The 15,720-nt window shown below is 37.3% G+C and overlaps 1 protein-coding gene across 23 annotated transcripts in view; it reads right to left on the reverse strand.

Moving 5' to 3' along the window:
* The window catches only part of DST (dystonin), a 307,703-nt gene that overhangs the window by 44,146 nt on the left and 247,837 nt on the right, over window positions 1-15,720 (reverse strand). For all 23 annotated transcript variants that reach the window (XM_065632833.1, XM_065632844.1, XM_065632843.1 and 20 more), the window contains 9 exons: window positions 14,825-15,031; window positions 11,023-11,142; window positions 10,759-10,866; window positions 8,841-9,059; window positions 5,597-5,800; window positions 2,809-3,040; window positions 2,238-2,464; window positions 1,429-1,551; window positions 591-692 (listed from right to left, as the gene is read on the reverse strand). In XM_065632833.1, the coding sequence (XP_065488905.1) occupies window positions 591-692; window positions 1,429-1,551; window positions 2,238-2,464; window positions 2,809-3,040; window positions 5,597-5,800; window positions 8,841-9,059; window positions 10,759-10,866; window positions 11,023-11,142; window positions 14,825-15,031 (1,542 nt within the window). The remainder of the gene's footprint in view (window positions 1-590; window positions 693-1,428; window positions 1,552-2,237; window positions 2,465-2,808; window positions 3,041-5,596; window positions 5,801-8,840; window positions 9,060-10,758; window positions 10,867-11,022; window positions 11,143-14,824; window positions 15,032-15,720) is intronic.

The following is a 15,720-nucleotide window of genomic DNA, read 5'->3' on the forward strand; positions in this document are numbered from 1 at the left end:
GATTTAGTATAGTGGTCCAGCATCATTATGCTGATAATATTTTTTTGCTTAAAATATTAAAACTTAAATGTTTCACTTATAAAAAAGATGGAATAAAACAAGTTATTTGACTGTCCTTCATTCAAAGAAAATAGCAGCAAGTGAGTATATGGATCTGTGTTCTGTTCCTTTCAGGTCACATAAATATGTCATAACTTCAACCCATCTATCATATGAAGTACTAAATATCACAAGAAAAAGTAAGCAGGATTACCATGAATTTGTGTGGTATCAAAAAACCTCTGATCTCATCAATAAACAAGGGGACATTAATTTTGAATCTAAACATAGTGCAATATATGAACTACATGAAGAACCCAACAGATTTATTCTCTAATGCAAAAAAATCCCAAACGAACAAACAAACACACACCCCCAAAACCACAAACTGAATTAACCTCGAGAGAAAGTATCTGCCTACTGAAGAAAACAGTCACTATAATCAGGGTGATACATCATTTGTCCCCCACCCAATCACAGGACGTTTTTAACCACAACCACATTAAATCCTATTGACTGAAGTTTGGGGTAGGTGTATCACACCATCTTACCTGCAGCCCATCTTGATACTGCACAGCTGCCTGCATGGCTTCAACAAGCTTGTCCACCCGTTCTTTCCAAGTTTTGTTTAAGGCATCCCAGGCAGAATTCAGCTGCAAGTTAAGTGCAATTTACTCCAACAGACAGAAGAATTTTACTGCTGTATAATGTGCATTCACTAATTATTCACTGATCAATAACACCAATAAACTAAGCATAAATAGTTCATATTCATTCCATACGAACACTCTTGTTCTCCCTATCACAGCACAGTTAGTTTCCTTTAGAATACATTAGAGGTTCTGCAGTATGAAAGCTGTAAACTTCAACACTGATTATTGAATATTTCTATTAACATAGGGATTGTAGTTAATAAAGGAGATATTATTACTAAATCATTTGGAGTTACATCATTATAATAAAGGTAGTTTAAAAGAAACATACACTGCTGAACATCAGAAAACTTAAGAGTACTTTGTAGTGATCCAAACAGGACTGTCTCAGTTTTCTCACTTGGCATAAACCGGATATCTGAAATTTATTCTAGCATTAATTTCCAAAAAGTAGCCATCTACCTTATTAATACATGAGTATTTTTACAAAAAATCTGTCTTTTACAAAAATTTTCATGCATAATCAATAAAATAAAATTGTCTGTACATTCTAATCTAACCTGAGTCAAGGTTCATTTACCTGAAAGGTAAACCTTCCTTTACCACAAAGGCTTCAGGGGTGTTTCAGTTTTGCCACATTTTTATTTTCAAAATTTGTTGGGGGTGGGGAGGATATACCAATTTCAGACGAACTAGCAGCTAACACAACAGATTTCAGCATCTGCATTTCCCATACCTCATCTATACTCTTGTTGACAATAGGTTTGTCAGGCTCTCCACAAGCAGCTCTAAGCTCAGAGCCGAGGCTTACAACTGTTTCTAGTTCTTCTTGTAGTCCATCAATTTCTTCTTTAACAGCCTACGAAGAGAAAAAAATTCAACACTGCTAATGCTATATTTAATAATATACGTACAGCTTGCTTTCAAGACAGAACATGGCAGGATTCCACCTTTGTTTTCTTTAAAGTCACTTACACTTAGAATTAGATGCTTAAAACATAAGCATCCCTTTGCAGCGTCAGAGTGAAATCAACTGACATCAGTCTAAATTATATTAATGGCTTATGATGTCATTTTGCATGAGACAGAAAAAATAAACAGGAAGTTTAAAATTACATTTCTTTAATCAGACTCTTCTTTTTCAGAGGTTACCATTCAACTTTCAAATCTTTAACTATCAGCATAAATAATTACAGGCTTAGAGCATAATACATCTGTACATCTTTCATTTAGATGTTACGTGTTACTCCGGGAATCTAAAGTATGTGTAACTTTTAAAAGTCTCAGTGACACGCTTATTATATACATGTTTATAAACAGATATGTAAATATAATGACAGGCACATGTTGCATGCTCACTGCAATTAAGCACTGATACATGTTATTTACCATAGACTCTTGAGATACCATTATAGTAAATTTCTATACAATTATCCCTCTTGGTCTCTAGAAAAATATTGTCCTGTGGTATTTCATAGTAATTCTGTCTTTTCTCTGCCTACTGTTAATAAAATACTTCAAGTCAACAAAATACTTTCTACTGACCTCAGTAGCTTCTTGCTGTTGCTTCACTACAGACGGGTCAACTCCAGGTCCCTCCAGTTCTCGAATGAAGTCCTGAGTATCTTTAATAGTAGCTACAAGAGCCATATGATCACACCAAAACTTTTCAGCCAGTTCCATTACATCCAGCAATTTGGCCTCCCTTTCCTCAGTTAAAGTCTGGATGTCTCCCCAAATGAGGACCATTTGGTCTAGTTTATCCTGAACAGCTAAAGAACAAAGGAACTAGATTACTACCTTGGCAAACAATTCTTGGCCATAAATCTCTCCACAGTTCTACAGCAGAACCATATGTGTACATTTTAAAATTTAGACTCTAAAATTGTTTCTTTAACCTATAATGTTAAGTGGAAACAACCAACACAGCCTTTAAAAATAAAACAAAGGTCACATCCATGATGAATTATTTTAAACGAATGCTTTGCTTTTATAAATCTTTAGCCACTTCTCCAGGAGAACACAGTCCCCAGATCAGTGCTCATCAGAAATGAACATGTTTATATGCTGCAGTTTGCTGCATTTTCATTAGATGAAACTTTCCTCAATCTATTACCTTTAGCAGATATATCCTTATCAGCTCCCTCTGAGCGAGCAATCATTTCCTCCCCTCTCTGTTTAAGTGTCTCATATACTGGCTGAAGCTTTTCCAGATCCACCGACACATTCTTATTTTCACTGATCTGCTCTTTAATCTTCTCAACCTCTGCTGAGATCGAAGGTGGCTGCCTCAGACGTTCAACTATGCGTTTCAGACTCTCAAGAGTTGGATCTATCTTGTCATGAAACTGGGAGGGTAGTAAAGGACAGAAAGAAGTGGCAGAGAAATTAGAAAAACAAACCAACCAATCAACCAGAAAAATGGCATCTGAAATTCTCTTGGAAAAAGGTACTTTAAAATTAACATATTTAACATCTCTATCCAACATACATTTGTGCAACTTGCAATACCCCCCTCATGGTTATATCCATCTTTAATATCTAAATTACAAAAATGACCTTGTGAAATGGTACTTCCTCTCAAATTTAAAAATCTTACTGTGAACTCTGGGCTTGGTCCTGAGACACTCCATCTGAAGATACTACACATAACGACAGCATTTGCATTTGGTCCTGTGTAATTCACACAGTAGTCTGTACCCTATTTTAGAGAGCCACAGCTTTCTGATTTCATCATTTTAGAAAGATGTTTACCTTAATATTAAATATATCCATTTTCATATCAGGAGGAACATACTGGCATACAACCACCAATTAAGATTTGATGTGTAAGGTCATTCAAAAGGACACTTGTTAGTGCCCAGGTGATGCTTAGTGCAGTAAAGGCCTGTTACTGTCTGCAACTAAAAGCACTCAACAGCACGTATTACGTTCACCCACATTTGACTGAGCCCAGGTAGGTGCCCAGAAACTCAGTTACAGCTGTTTTAACATCGTTCACCCTCTGGTCCAGGTCCAAAGTTAGCCTTTAGTGTATGCTTTTGGATCCACAGAGATGCCTCAAAATATCTCATCACTACATCCCTTTCGAATTGGAGAAATTAATTAATTGTGGGTGCATTTAATAATCCTCCAGGATCTACAAAAAGCACTCCTGACTACACTTGTGAAAGGTGCTAGGAAGAGCACGGCAAAACAAGATTACCGTATGTGAACAAATGGCTACATCCTTTCTATTCAAAGGAATAAAGGCAATACAAATGTAATTACTTTTTCCCACCATACAACCCACTTCAAATCAGGCTCTCTGACTAATGTTACAGACTCAGTGTTTTTGTTAGAGGTGTGAATATCACACAAGCCAGCAAAATGTGCTATGAAAGATAAGTAGCCTTCCCACATTCAAGACTTCGGCAGAACTGATTGTGGAAGCAAAAACTTCCATAAGTGATAAAAACTGAAATTAAATTGGCAACATTCAAGTCTAATTTTAGGACATATATATCGCATTTTTAAGCTGTCAGTGCATTCGGTGGGCCTCCTTGTACTCATACTTCAATGAAGGAGACAAGGTGTTTGAGAACTTAAAAGGAAGAAAACACAAGTCATTACAACCTCTCATTCTGGCTCCATAGGTTACATCCTGCCTTTGATACATAATGCAATTTAATATAATTTAAAAGCTGAAGAGTTAAATCATTATTCTTCCAGGACTGTCTAGACAAACATTGACATAGCCATCATAATACAGAGCCCTGATAATATATGTTTATATATCTTAATAAAAAAGGAGATTATATAAAATTACATTCTGGGTGTTACAATGTTTCACTTTGCCATCTACATATACATTGAAGTATATAAAATGTACCTTGAAGTACTGTATAAATAAGTATTTTCTCAACATATGATTATATTCTAGCTGTTACCAAAGAATGCATTTCTATTCTTGCTTTCAGTACTTAGCCAGTACAACATCTCAATGTCTATCACACATAAAGCGGGGACTCGAATATTAAGTATCTTGATTTTCAAATGAGCAGGTCCAAATAGGGGGAGGACTGAACATTCACGATAAAGAAAAACACTGAATCTAAATAATCAGGCATCTTTCAGAGGTGTGAGTAAGGAAGTATTTTTATTCAGGTTTTTGTACACAGTTTTATTAAGGTCTTTTCTGAATTTGGGGTTGAGTAAAATAATTTCAGTTTGGGTTTAAGGACAACTAACCCAATATTTAAAAGTCTCTGGAATGTGATACCTAACAATATTCTATCAAGGTTCATTGCATAGGCTGATGAACCCAAGATACACAGCTTTTATGAACTTGATCTGAATTTTATGTTTCGATGACATTTTGTGAGGTCTAACTTTGTTCTCCGTTAACAGTTCAAACATTAGTTACATTAAGTTCTTGTAGTTCTGCAACAAGGAACACATGCTATTACTATTGCCAAACTACTTTCTAGTTCCACTGGCAGCTTTAGTTACAGTCCGTTACCAAGTTCTAGATATAACTATACTGAACTTAACTGATCAGCACTGACATCCATGTACAAGCAAAGCATCAGCTAGTAACAGACCAGCAAGAGAAAACGGAATAAAGTGGAAATAAAATCCCACATTTTTAGACCAAATGTTCCTTTTTTTACTTTAAACTTAAGCAGCAATAACATTTTTCATCTGCAGCAGAGTCATGATACTGACCAATATATAAAATTATAACCTCTCAAGTACTAGAAAAATCAATGCCATATAGCAGTGATATGAACATTCACAGTCCATTAAGTTGAAAAATCCAGATAAACCAGCAGTTTAGTCTTGATATATACATGTAAGATGATGATGTCTGTGTATCTTTCCATTTGAATGAATCCAATTATACTTTAAACTTAAATTCATACCTGGGTACACTGAGAAATGGCTTCATCCAGTGCCAGTGCTCGCTTTTTGACATCTTCCTTAATTTTACTGTAAAGCGTGTCAGCTGCCACATATTTCTCTTGGATAGAAAAACCTTCTCCTGGGCTCAGCTCCAGCAACTGAGGCCCAGTTTTGTTCATCTTATCTATATGAGGCTTGTGCTCAGCGATCAGCTCACGCAGTTGCTATAACAAATGAAACAACTTATCAGTTTTTTATGCTTGCACCACCACATTACAGCTGTCCACACTTCTAACACATCCAGCTGGCAAGAAATTCCAAACAAATACCCTTCATCCTAATGTAAAGCACAAATAATATCAAACAAAGCCAATGACTCCTCTGCCCGTGATTGTTCCCATTCTGACAGTCACCCAGGCACGAAACATTACACTTGGAGATACACTGGGAAAGTCTGTGTGATACTCTTGTAGGACATATGATTACAGGCAAAATATAAGATGCTAACTATGCATATGATTCTGGCAACAGATACTCCTTATCATATTTAGTACCTATAATGACAGAAATGGCAACAATATTCCAGACGTGTGTCTAACACTACCATGCATATACTTTTCGTGTCGATATTTGTCACTTGCCACAAAGCCTTCCATTGAAGAACGTCACAGAAAGAGGTACTGGCATTGCAAGAATATTAAGTCAAATTATCCTTGACTTCAGAAGAGGAAACTAGCACAAGGAAGGGTCAAAGAAATCAGTGAAAAGGACAAATGGACAAGACAATCGATCAGTAGCGACCTAACAACCTAGTTTAGCAGTCTCCCCTTTGGCCACAAGACCCTTCTGACTTCACAACAACACTACTACTTAACTGACACAAAGTTTAACAAGTAATTAAAGAGTAAATTAAATTTCATCTCAGCTGCCTACTCCCTCTCATCATCCACCCCCAAAGTAATTCACAACCGTGCAGAAGACTGTGCAGAGGCTGGTGGAAGTGAAAAGTCACAAGGTGTCTTCCAATTTGCCTAGGGATTTTGGTTTTGTTTACTTGCACTCATAGATCTGACAGAAAGGAAAAGGTTTTTTTTGTGGGAGTAGCCTGATCCTTCCCTTCAGTTTTATTTATTTTCCCAGTTCATCCCTCCCTTTTCAGAAAAATCCAGCTGCCTTGTGAGGCACTGTCTCTCTTGCTGCTGTGAACTCCATGTGTTTCTACCCTATAGCCCCTGCTCTGGAACATGAGAGGCACATAGTCCGTTCCTCCCAGTGCAGAGTTTGTTTAAATTACGAAGACGCAGGAAAGGGCCTATATCAGTCTCAGTGTAAATAAATCCTCTTCTCCTCAATTAAGGTCCTTCCCTTAAAAAGAAATCCTGATTCTGGCATGCTTACTTGTTCCTCCCCAGAAGACAAGAGGTTGAGAAGACTGAAAAGACGGTTGCCATGACTCTCCACTGTCCCCTGATGACAAAACACCAACGAAAATACAAAAAACCCCTCACTCTAGCTACATTCTGAGAATGTAACTCTATCTGTATATCTTGCAACAAGAAAAGGAATGTTGATTAGCACAGAAGAGGAAAAGGTGAAAGTAAGAACAGTTTGAAAGTTCTTAGAAAATAACTTTGTGCATTTTGGTTTTGTGCTCAAATAGATGATCTGACACAAGCCCACAAGAGCGCACATTTCTGGGTCCAAACCTGATGCTAGTACTCTGCCTACAGTTCAGTTCAAACCAAACTGACTGCATGTTATTCACACAGAATCAACTCAATGAATTCCATGACTTGGAACGAAGATAGTCATCAGTAAATACATCAGAACAGAAATGTAAGGGAATATATAGAACTGTTTTCAATTCATATTCAGAACCTTCTTACTTTTTTTTTTTTTTTTTTTTAATAGAGCAAGAAATTATTTCGTCTTCTCCATGACCTACTATTGGGTAAAGAATTCCACTAAACAAGTATTTTGGATCAGATTATGTGTGAAAACTGCCTGGCATTAATCTTCTACTTAACAAACAAATCTCAGCTAACACCATAGCCTAGGGAAAACTCAAAAATAGCTCATCTGAAGGGTCTCTCATGCAAGTAGGGCGATTAAAGTAGATGGGGAACGATCCTGTAAGTAAAGCAAGCATGATTTGGTTCACAGTGACTAATCAAGATAGTTCGTAAAGCCCATGTCATAGAGCTAGTCTTAGTAGAGCATGTTTGTTCATTGTGGACATAAAAGAAAGACAAATGAGTGAAGCCAGTGTTTACCAGTTCATAAAAGCAGCACATCTTCATTAACTACTCTAGAGTAAACAAGACTTTGAAGCCAGAGTTCATCCTATCTAACTTGAGTCACTTAATTGAGGCAGCTAAAATTTAAAAAAAAATGAGTTACTCTGTGCTCAGTAGGGAGAGACAGGTATCTCCAGTAGCCATATGGGCTTTGCACGTGTCAAAATATGCTGGGTTTTCACCTTGCTGGGATATATCTGATTCCAAGTGACACTAATAGCCATATATGAAATGTACCCATTTTTACTCCAGCTGATTATTCCTCCATGTCAGAAAGGCCACATGGTGACCGGCCTACAACATTGTTGCCTCTATTTTGTGATGGTATAGTAAACAATTATTTCTTTTAATTTTTACATGACAAACATACTTGACAGGATAAATGATTACAGGATTGGCTGGAACTCAAGCAATCAATTCTTGGCCCTCTTAACCGTCCACCTTTCTGGCTCAGCTAAGTTTAGTTGCAATGCCACCAACAAAACAAAAGCCACATTTTTTACATGTACATAAGATCAACATGTGTGCATGTTTGTATACAGACTGTACAAAAAGGCAGCATTTCACTTTCAGCACACTGACAGCAGGCACTCTAGCTCTCCAGATAGTCATGTTTTATCTTCTTTTGTTTCTTGCTACAACATCCCATGTCTGTTCTTTCTGTTTATGGGTTTGCCTTGTTCTAATACTGACATAAATGTGTACTTTTAAATATACTTAACTATTAATTTTTGTGTGCTCATTTCTCTCACTACAACAGCAATTTCTTCCCCTTTAGCCCTTTTTGGGAAACAGCAGAGGTATGACTGAAAATGTATTTATTTTGTATTATTATTTTAAATAATTATTTTTTCAACAGAAGTATAACTGTCTGGGTTTTAAGCATTTAGCAGAGTAACCCACAGTTCTAAGCAGAATATTACTGGGCTTCTGACACTCTGCTTTTCAAAACTGGCAAAATGCTTACCCTGTGCTCTTCTTGTTGTTGCTTTAAAGTTTCATATTCAAGGGCTGGAGCAGGAAGCTGAGAGATGATCATTTCTGTTTCAGTCAACCATGGCCAAAGCTCTTCATAAGTCTCCCAGAACTGGTTAACCAGGGACTGAGCCCGTTCCAGCTGGAGGTTTCTCTCGGAGTTCATTTGACAGACTGCATCATATTTCTGTAAAAGGCTTTCCATTTTTTTCTGTAACACAATATTAACAAAAAATAACAATGGATGTTTTTGCCACGTCTATTACCTTAATTTCTAAACAATCTTTGATAATTATAGCACCAAACCCCAGTGAACAAAATAACGATAATGTCTCTACAGTATCTGTGTTTAAGGTGAATAGAATCAATAATGTGGGAGATAGGAATTTGGCAGACTACTTTCAAAGGAATTAGAACATTTAATGATACTGATATTTACAAATAACACTTTGTTCATAGGGCTTCCAGTCAAGGTGCAAATGACTTCTGTGCAGATCTTAGCCCCACTTCCTTACTGAAGACACTCATCTCCAGTGACTCTTGGCAGAAACTAAACTTTCCACAGCATTTCTGAATCAAAGTATCATGAATCATACTTTTTTTTTTTTTGATCTGGCAAGATAATAGTGTATACTCTTGTGCTTGTAGCTTACAAACGTGCAACAGAAACAACAAAACATTATTTTCCAGCTTAGCATACACTAATGAGGATGTGTTACCATTAATAATATGACAGAACTACAAGGTTTAAACATTACAAATCTACTGTAATTGGGCATGTGATAATAAAAGAAAGTATCAACTAGCTATACATTTTTTCTGTGGAAGACTGCCCATGTTATCATTTTTATGAAATATTATATGCTGCAATGCACATAAATGCTAACCTTGGAAAATCTAGACATATAAGCAAGCCATAGAACGTGAAGTAAAGAATCTTTCTTGGCAGAACAAAATATCCTTTCATTTGTTATGTCTTGCATGTAAATTAAGTATAGAGATGCTATCCAAAGGACAAAACACAGCCTAACACACAGCTATACAGTATTTTTGACAAATACAAATATTTCATAGAGACTCACATAAAACTGCTCTCCCTTATGACTACAGTTTCAAAGACAGAATCTCTCATCTATTTTAAATTCACTTAAGAGTAAATCAAATTTATTCAGAGATCGTACAGCAAAGCTCAATTAGTGAAACATTGTTGTTCAAGGAGGGCGGTCACTGGAAGGACTACGTTTACTCAACATATCCAGCCTCACGATATTTTAGCAAAAAACCCAACCCCACAACTAACTCATTCTTAAATGCCAACATGAAAAATCTCTCTGTATATAAACACATATATAGCCCCAACATCACGCCCTGTGTGTGTGTAATAAACAAAGGCATAAGAATGCCTTTCACGGGCTGTGTCAGTCAACAGGGTGGAAGAATCTTAGCAAGCGAGGCCCACACTGAAATCAGCAGAAATGACAGTCAAGATTCACGCCGAGGTGCAGCACCACTGAATCTGGCACAGCGATACACACGCCCAGAGCATCACTGAGCCAAGAGAACTGGGGAAGATCAACAGCCAGATTCCACACACACCACCTCAGGTGACTAATACCTATTCACTCCATCTTCCATTGGCTAACATAGTATTTACCAGGGATGAAGATGATAAATGGGGCTCCAAATTAGCGTCAGGCAATGAAGCAAGTACGCAGTGTTTGCTCATTGAACATCCTGAAGGATGAAGAGTGATACACAACAGCATTTCTTCTAGTATTACACTCCTCAGACTAGAAGAAGCTGTAATTAGTGCTTTTTCATTAGTATTTAAAAAAAGACACTATAGGAACCCTTCTATTAATACATTGTCTGCATCTCCACTGTTGTAGCTGCAATTTAAGGAACTTTACCTTCATGGTCTGCTTCTCTTCTTCAGTGCACGTATTCATAATCTTATCCCCAGATTTAACAAGTTCGTCTATAATATCTTTGTGCCTCAAAATCTCCATGGTAAAAGCCTTCAAACACAATAAAAATTGGTCAGCAAAAAAAACAGAGTGCATGGAGTGAAAACTATTTTTGAAACTGAAAATTAAATAATGCCAGTACATTTTCTAGATGGAGAGTGTGCCGGCCAATAATTAACATGACAGTTGGAAATGCATTTCTTTTACCTTTTGAACTTGTAGCTGAGCTGTGGTCTGGTCTTGCTCAAGCCTAATATCACCCAGAGACATTAGTTTCTTTTCTGTTTCTGCAATCCAGGCAAATTCAGCATCAGCTGCTTGATCAAACTAAATGAGGGAGACATGAATTAGTTCAGCACTTCTACAGACATGAAATTAGAATGACTGTTTCAAAAATTTTAAAGAAGATGAAAAAGCATACTTTTGAATTGTTAGAAAGACAGGAGCTCAGTTTCCATATGAGGTTTTTAAACAAATGAAATACAAAGCCCAAAATGCTTCTGAGGGATTGCAATACAAACAGCTTAATACATAACTGTGAGAAAGCAACAGAAGCAAATATATTTTTCCAAAGCCTAGAGTTCTCTAACTGACGTAAGAAAATAAAAAGGGTTATAATTTCAGAATTCTAACTAGACTGTTTATTTTCATTTTATTGTTCTTTCACGTGTCTTCTCCTTATCTATGTTTATTATTACTGCCAGTGTTGCAATTATCCCATGAAACAGTTGTTTGATCTTATCCTTTTAATCTTAAGAGCTGCTTTGGTATTAAATGATAAAGGCAAAAGAATCACATTTCAACGAAGTCAGTGGAAGAACTTCACTGAATTCAGAGAAGACAAAACTTCACCCAAAACTAGACCTTGGATTAAATGAAAAATTTCTTTGGGGCATTTGGGTGCAGCCAGTCCTTTTTCTAAAAGATTAACTTTTGACTACCATTAGTCAACACTTAAATGTTTCAGAAATTACCTCAAAGCACTAAAATAATGAGAGGATTTAAAGTATGTGTTTTTTACTAATTTGCAAAGGAAAGTATGAAATTCTGAAAAGTATTATGTGGGGATCTAATACTAATTTGATAAATGGCATGTATCTTAGCACACACGCTCTGCAGCACTCAACAGGAACAGCGTTGAGCTTAAGCCATAGAGAAATATTACATGGGAAGATCAGTTGCACAAAACAGTCACGGTAGAAACTACTAAGAACTTATTTATTTATTTTAAACTCTGACCTCTGCTGCAATTAGCTGAACACTAATACGGCTCTGAGTTATTGTGACAGTCTATCAGGACATTTTAAGCCAGAACCTGTTACTTGTGTTGTTGATAACTACACTTTCCTCAGAAGTCCCTTTCTGACCCCACTCAGTCCCTCTTTTCTTTTAAACCTGTTGGCCTGTGCCTCTGCGGCTGTAGAGCACGGCAGCCCTGCTCCTGTAACATAGCTGGAGTTCACTTCAGACACTAGATCAGTCTTGTCTTAGTGGTTAATCATGAGTCATACAAAAACAAAAGAAGCAGTTCTGAGATTTCATTCTTTATGAGTCAATCTTTTTCAGCCTTTATAATCCATTTGTTACATGAAAGAGAACACAAACATTCTTTTTCACTGTATGTCACTTCTCATTTAAAGTAACAGAAGGTAAGTTTTGTCCTAAATATTGTGACTTCCTAATAGAAAGGTATGTTCTGAAGCAATCAGTACGGTAAACATTAGCACGAAGCACATGCACCAGTGGTAGTTAAATCTTGGCATTAGAAACTGCAGTTCACAACCAAGCTCTTCAGAGCCCAGCTATCTATGGTCCAAATCAAGGAAACGAATGTGGTGATTTCAAATATGTCAGATGTACAACTTAACTGAAATGTGCCTTCCTGACACCTAATATGCGTGGGTATTTAAGTAATATTGAGCAAATATTTAACGGAAATAACAAAATCAAGGCATGGCAGTGAAACTTCTAAAACTTCTAGGTTACATAGCATCAAAGAAAGACAGGCCTCTGAACTCCATTTCCTGAAGGTATAGGATTTCCAACTTGTGCTGTTCAAATATAACATTAAGAAATAAAAATCACAAAATTGGTACTCTCTGCATCACAATTTTGAAGTGTTTTCTTCCCATGATGCACGACAGTTATTTATAAGCCCTAAGTGTCACTTGAGCCACTACAAAATCACCTGTTTCACCACCACCAAGTTTAACCAAGCATAGTGCATTGTGGTACTTTTTCTTCCAAACAGGAGCGATTGACTTCTGAATATGCTGACACTGTGATTTGCTCCATGAATGCTTTCTAAAGCACTCTCTGTGGCTACTTTAGAGTGAAGAACGAGTAAGCCAAATGTAGAATATGACCTGTTTCTATGTAGCATCCCCTGCGCTATGGTAAGACACGGACCAATGCCTTCACTGTTGAGAAACAAAGACTAAAACAGGTAGCTGAATTTAACTCTAAGGTAATTCTATCCATCTGGTAGCATTTTGTCCAGGTTGAGCAAAACAGGATGCTGCATTAGTCTATTAAGCCTTCCAGCTTCCGTTCACAACACGAACCAATATGCTTACCTGTTCAGGTAGCTTATGGCATTGGTCAGCCTGGCCCAGTAACATCTGGCACAAACACCACACTACTCCAAGGGAACTCCCACGTTCTTGGTGGCTTTGTCCTCCACTCACGACTTTTTAATAGTACAGGCACTTAAACAAGTTGCCACAGCATAAGCTTACAGAGCACTAGCTTCTCCAAAAATATTCTTTATTTTGCACGGTCTTTCTCTGAGCTAAATGGAAATTAGCTTATCTTTCACTTGAAGTGTATTAAGCCACTTGATAATTTATCACAAGATACAGAGTGCAGGAGTATATCGCGGTGATGGGAGTTGGGCTGAAGTGGAGGCTAGGGGTACACAAGACTAGCATGCAATGTGTCCTCTTAACGTCAGTTAGTGGAGCAGCAGCTCTGGACCTTTCATGCCTGGACTTGAATCTGCTAAACTTGTGCTAGGGGATGCAACATACTTGCATAGTTCAGAAAAGTTGAAGGAGAGCCAACATACACTCTCTTATTTCACCTTATCACTCACCAAAAAAAAAAAAAACACCCTTCATTTTTGGGGATTTGGTTAATGACATGAGATAATATTCATAGCAAACTCCTTAAAAAGTTAAACATGGAGTTATTTTTAACCTTGGTTATAAGGAGATCTGAGTTACTGCCAGCCTCTTTTAGTCAGCTTTCAACAAACTTTGAAAATGTCACACATGCTTTCTCCTTGTCCAGTTACAACTGTTTATGGGAACGATTAGCAGAAACAGAAATCTCCACCAATATTTTTATGCCTGAACTGCAGGCAGACACTGGAAAATGGTGTCTCCACGATGCATTTTTAAGCAAGGAGTTTAAATATGGGACTATTTAATGATGAAATTAGAATGCCAGTTCTTAAAGAGTACCCCTATATATACATCTGTGCATGTCCAGAAACCTCCACATTTTAAATTACTCAGTTTTTGAGCCCCAAGAAGAAAAGCATTGTGGATATGAATAAAAGCAATTGTTATTTAAAACCTCCACGACAGCCTGAGCAAGATGATCCAGCTTTTAATTGTGGAAAGTACAGAGGAGCTAGACAACCAGCTTATGCTAAAAGGTGTGGCAAAACTGGCAGGGGATCTGGACCATATCTGACAACGCGATCTGCAAAAGATGGACCATTCAGTTCTTACTTAAGCAAACTCCCACTTAGGGAGCCACAGGATAGTTACAGCAATTTTAGCTTCAAGACTGATGTTTGTGTCAACAAAAAAGCAGACAACTACAACAGTGTACAGATCAGCTGAGTTCTGGCATTCATATCTTAACGGTGGAGTCCCATTCTACTCAAATAGCCTTTTGTTGCACAGGCACAACGAGCGTTTGGCAACATTATTAAAGGACATCTTTTGTCCAGGTACAAGTTGTTAGAGACTGTTTCTGCCCCAAGAGCAGTTTTCAGTACCTGCTGGGATCTCAGGATGGCAGCATCAATCTCATCCACCTTCTGAGCGATCGTGTCACTCACTAATCTGTACCGTTCGTTGTCCTCCGTTATCATCTTGTCAAGCCCCTCTCTGGCCCTCCATGGCACCAGCTCCAGGAAGGCGCTGCCAACTTCGTTCAGAGTGTCCAGCAAGCCTTTGTTGTTCTTTGCTTCTTTTTTCAGCTCCTGAAAGAAGCATTTAAAGTAAACATGCCAGCATATTAGCTGGAAACACACAGCTTGCACATTTCTTTTTCTCTTTCAACTACTCCATGAATCAAGAACTGAAATGATCTCCATGCAAACCAAAGAGGTAAATCAGCACACCTAATTTCAGCTCAGTTATATTAGCTCTTTGATACTCTAAGTTGTCTGACAGAAAAGTGGGTGATTCTTGATAAGAATTTTCTACTGAATATATCTCAAATGTATTTCTCCAGTCAGTATGGCAGTCTGAAATTCTTTGTAATTTTGTCAGAGTTGGTAATACTTAATGAAGCAATCAAAGAAAATGAAACTAACAGATAATCTTTGCCACCTGCAACTGCACAAGGGACTAATTCACCAGCAAATGAAATCAAGCACACAATAAAGAATATATGATGAAATCAAGTGACTTCTTACATGAGCACTGACTGGATTAAATTCCAATCAAATCATCACATAATACTTCAGAAATGAGCTTTTACTTGTACAGAAACCCCCACCGTTTCATTTATTTTTGTATACATCAGAAATTAAATGGAAAGATGGGGCTTTTTGGCTCCCTTAAAACACTGTCTGCACCATTCACTTTATACTGCAATTTTTCTTTTGAAATAAATATTGTTAAACGAGATTGGTAACATGTATTTTAAATGCTGACTCTTCTTATA

The sequence above is a fragment of the Caloenas nicobarica genome, chromosome 3 (genome assembly GCF_036013445.1).
Source record: "Caloenas nicobarica isolate bCalNic1 chromosome 3, bCalNic1.hap1, whole genome shotgun sequence".
Classification (NCBI taxonomy): Eukaryota; Metazoa; Chordata; class Aves; order Columbiformes; family Columbidae; genus Caloenas; species Caloenas nicobarica.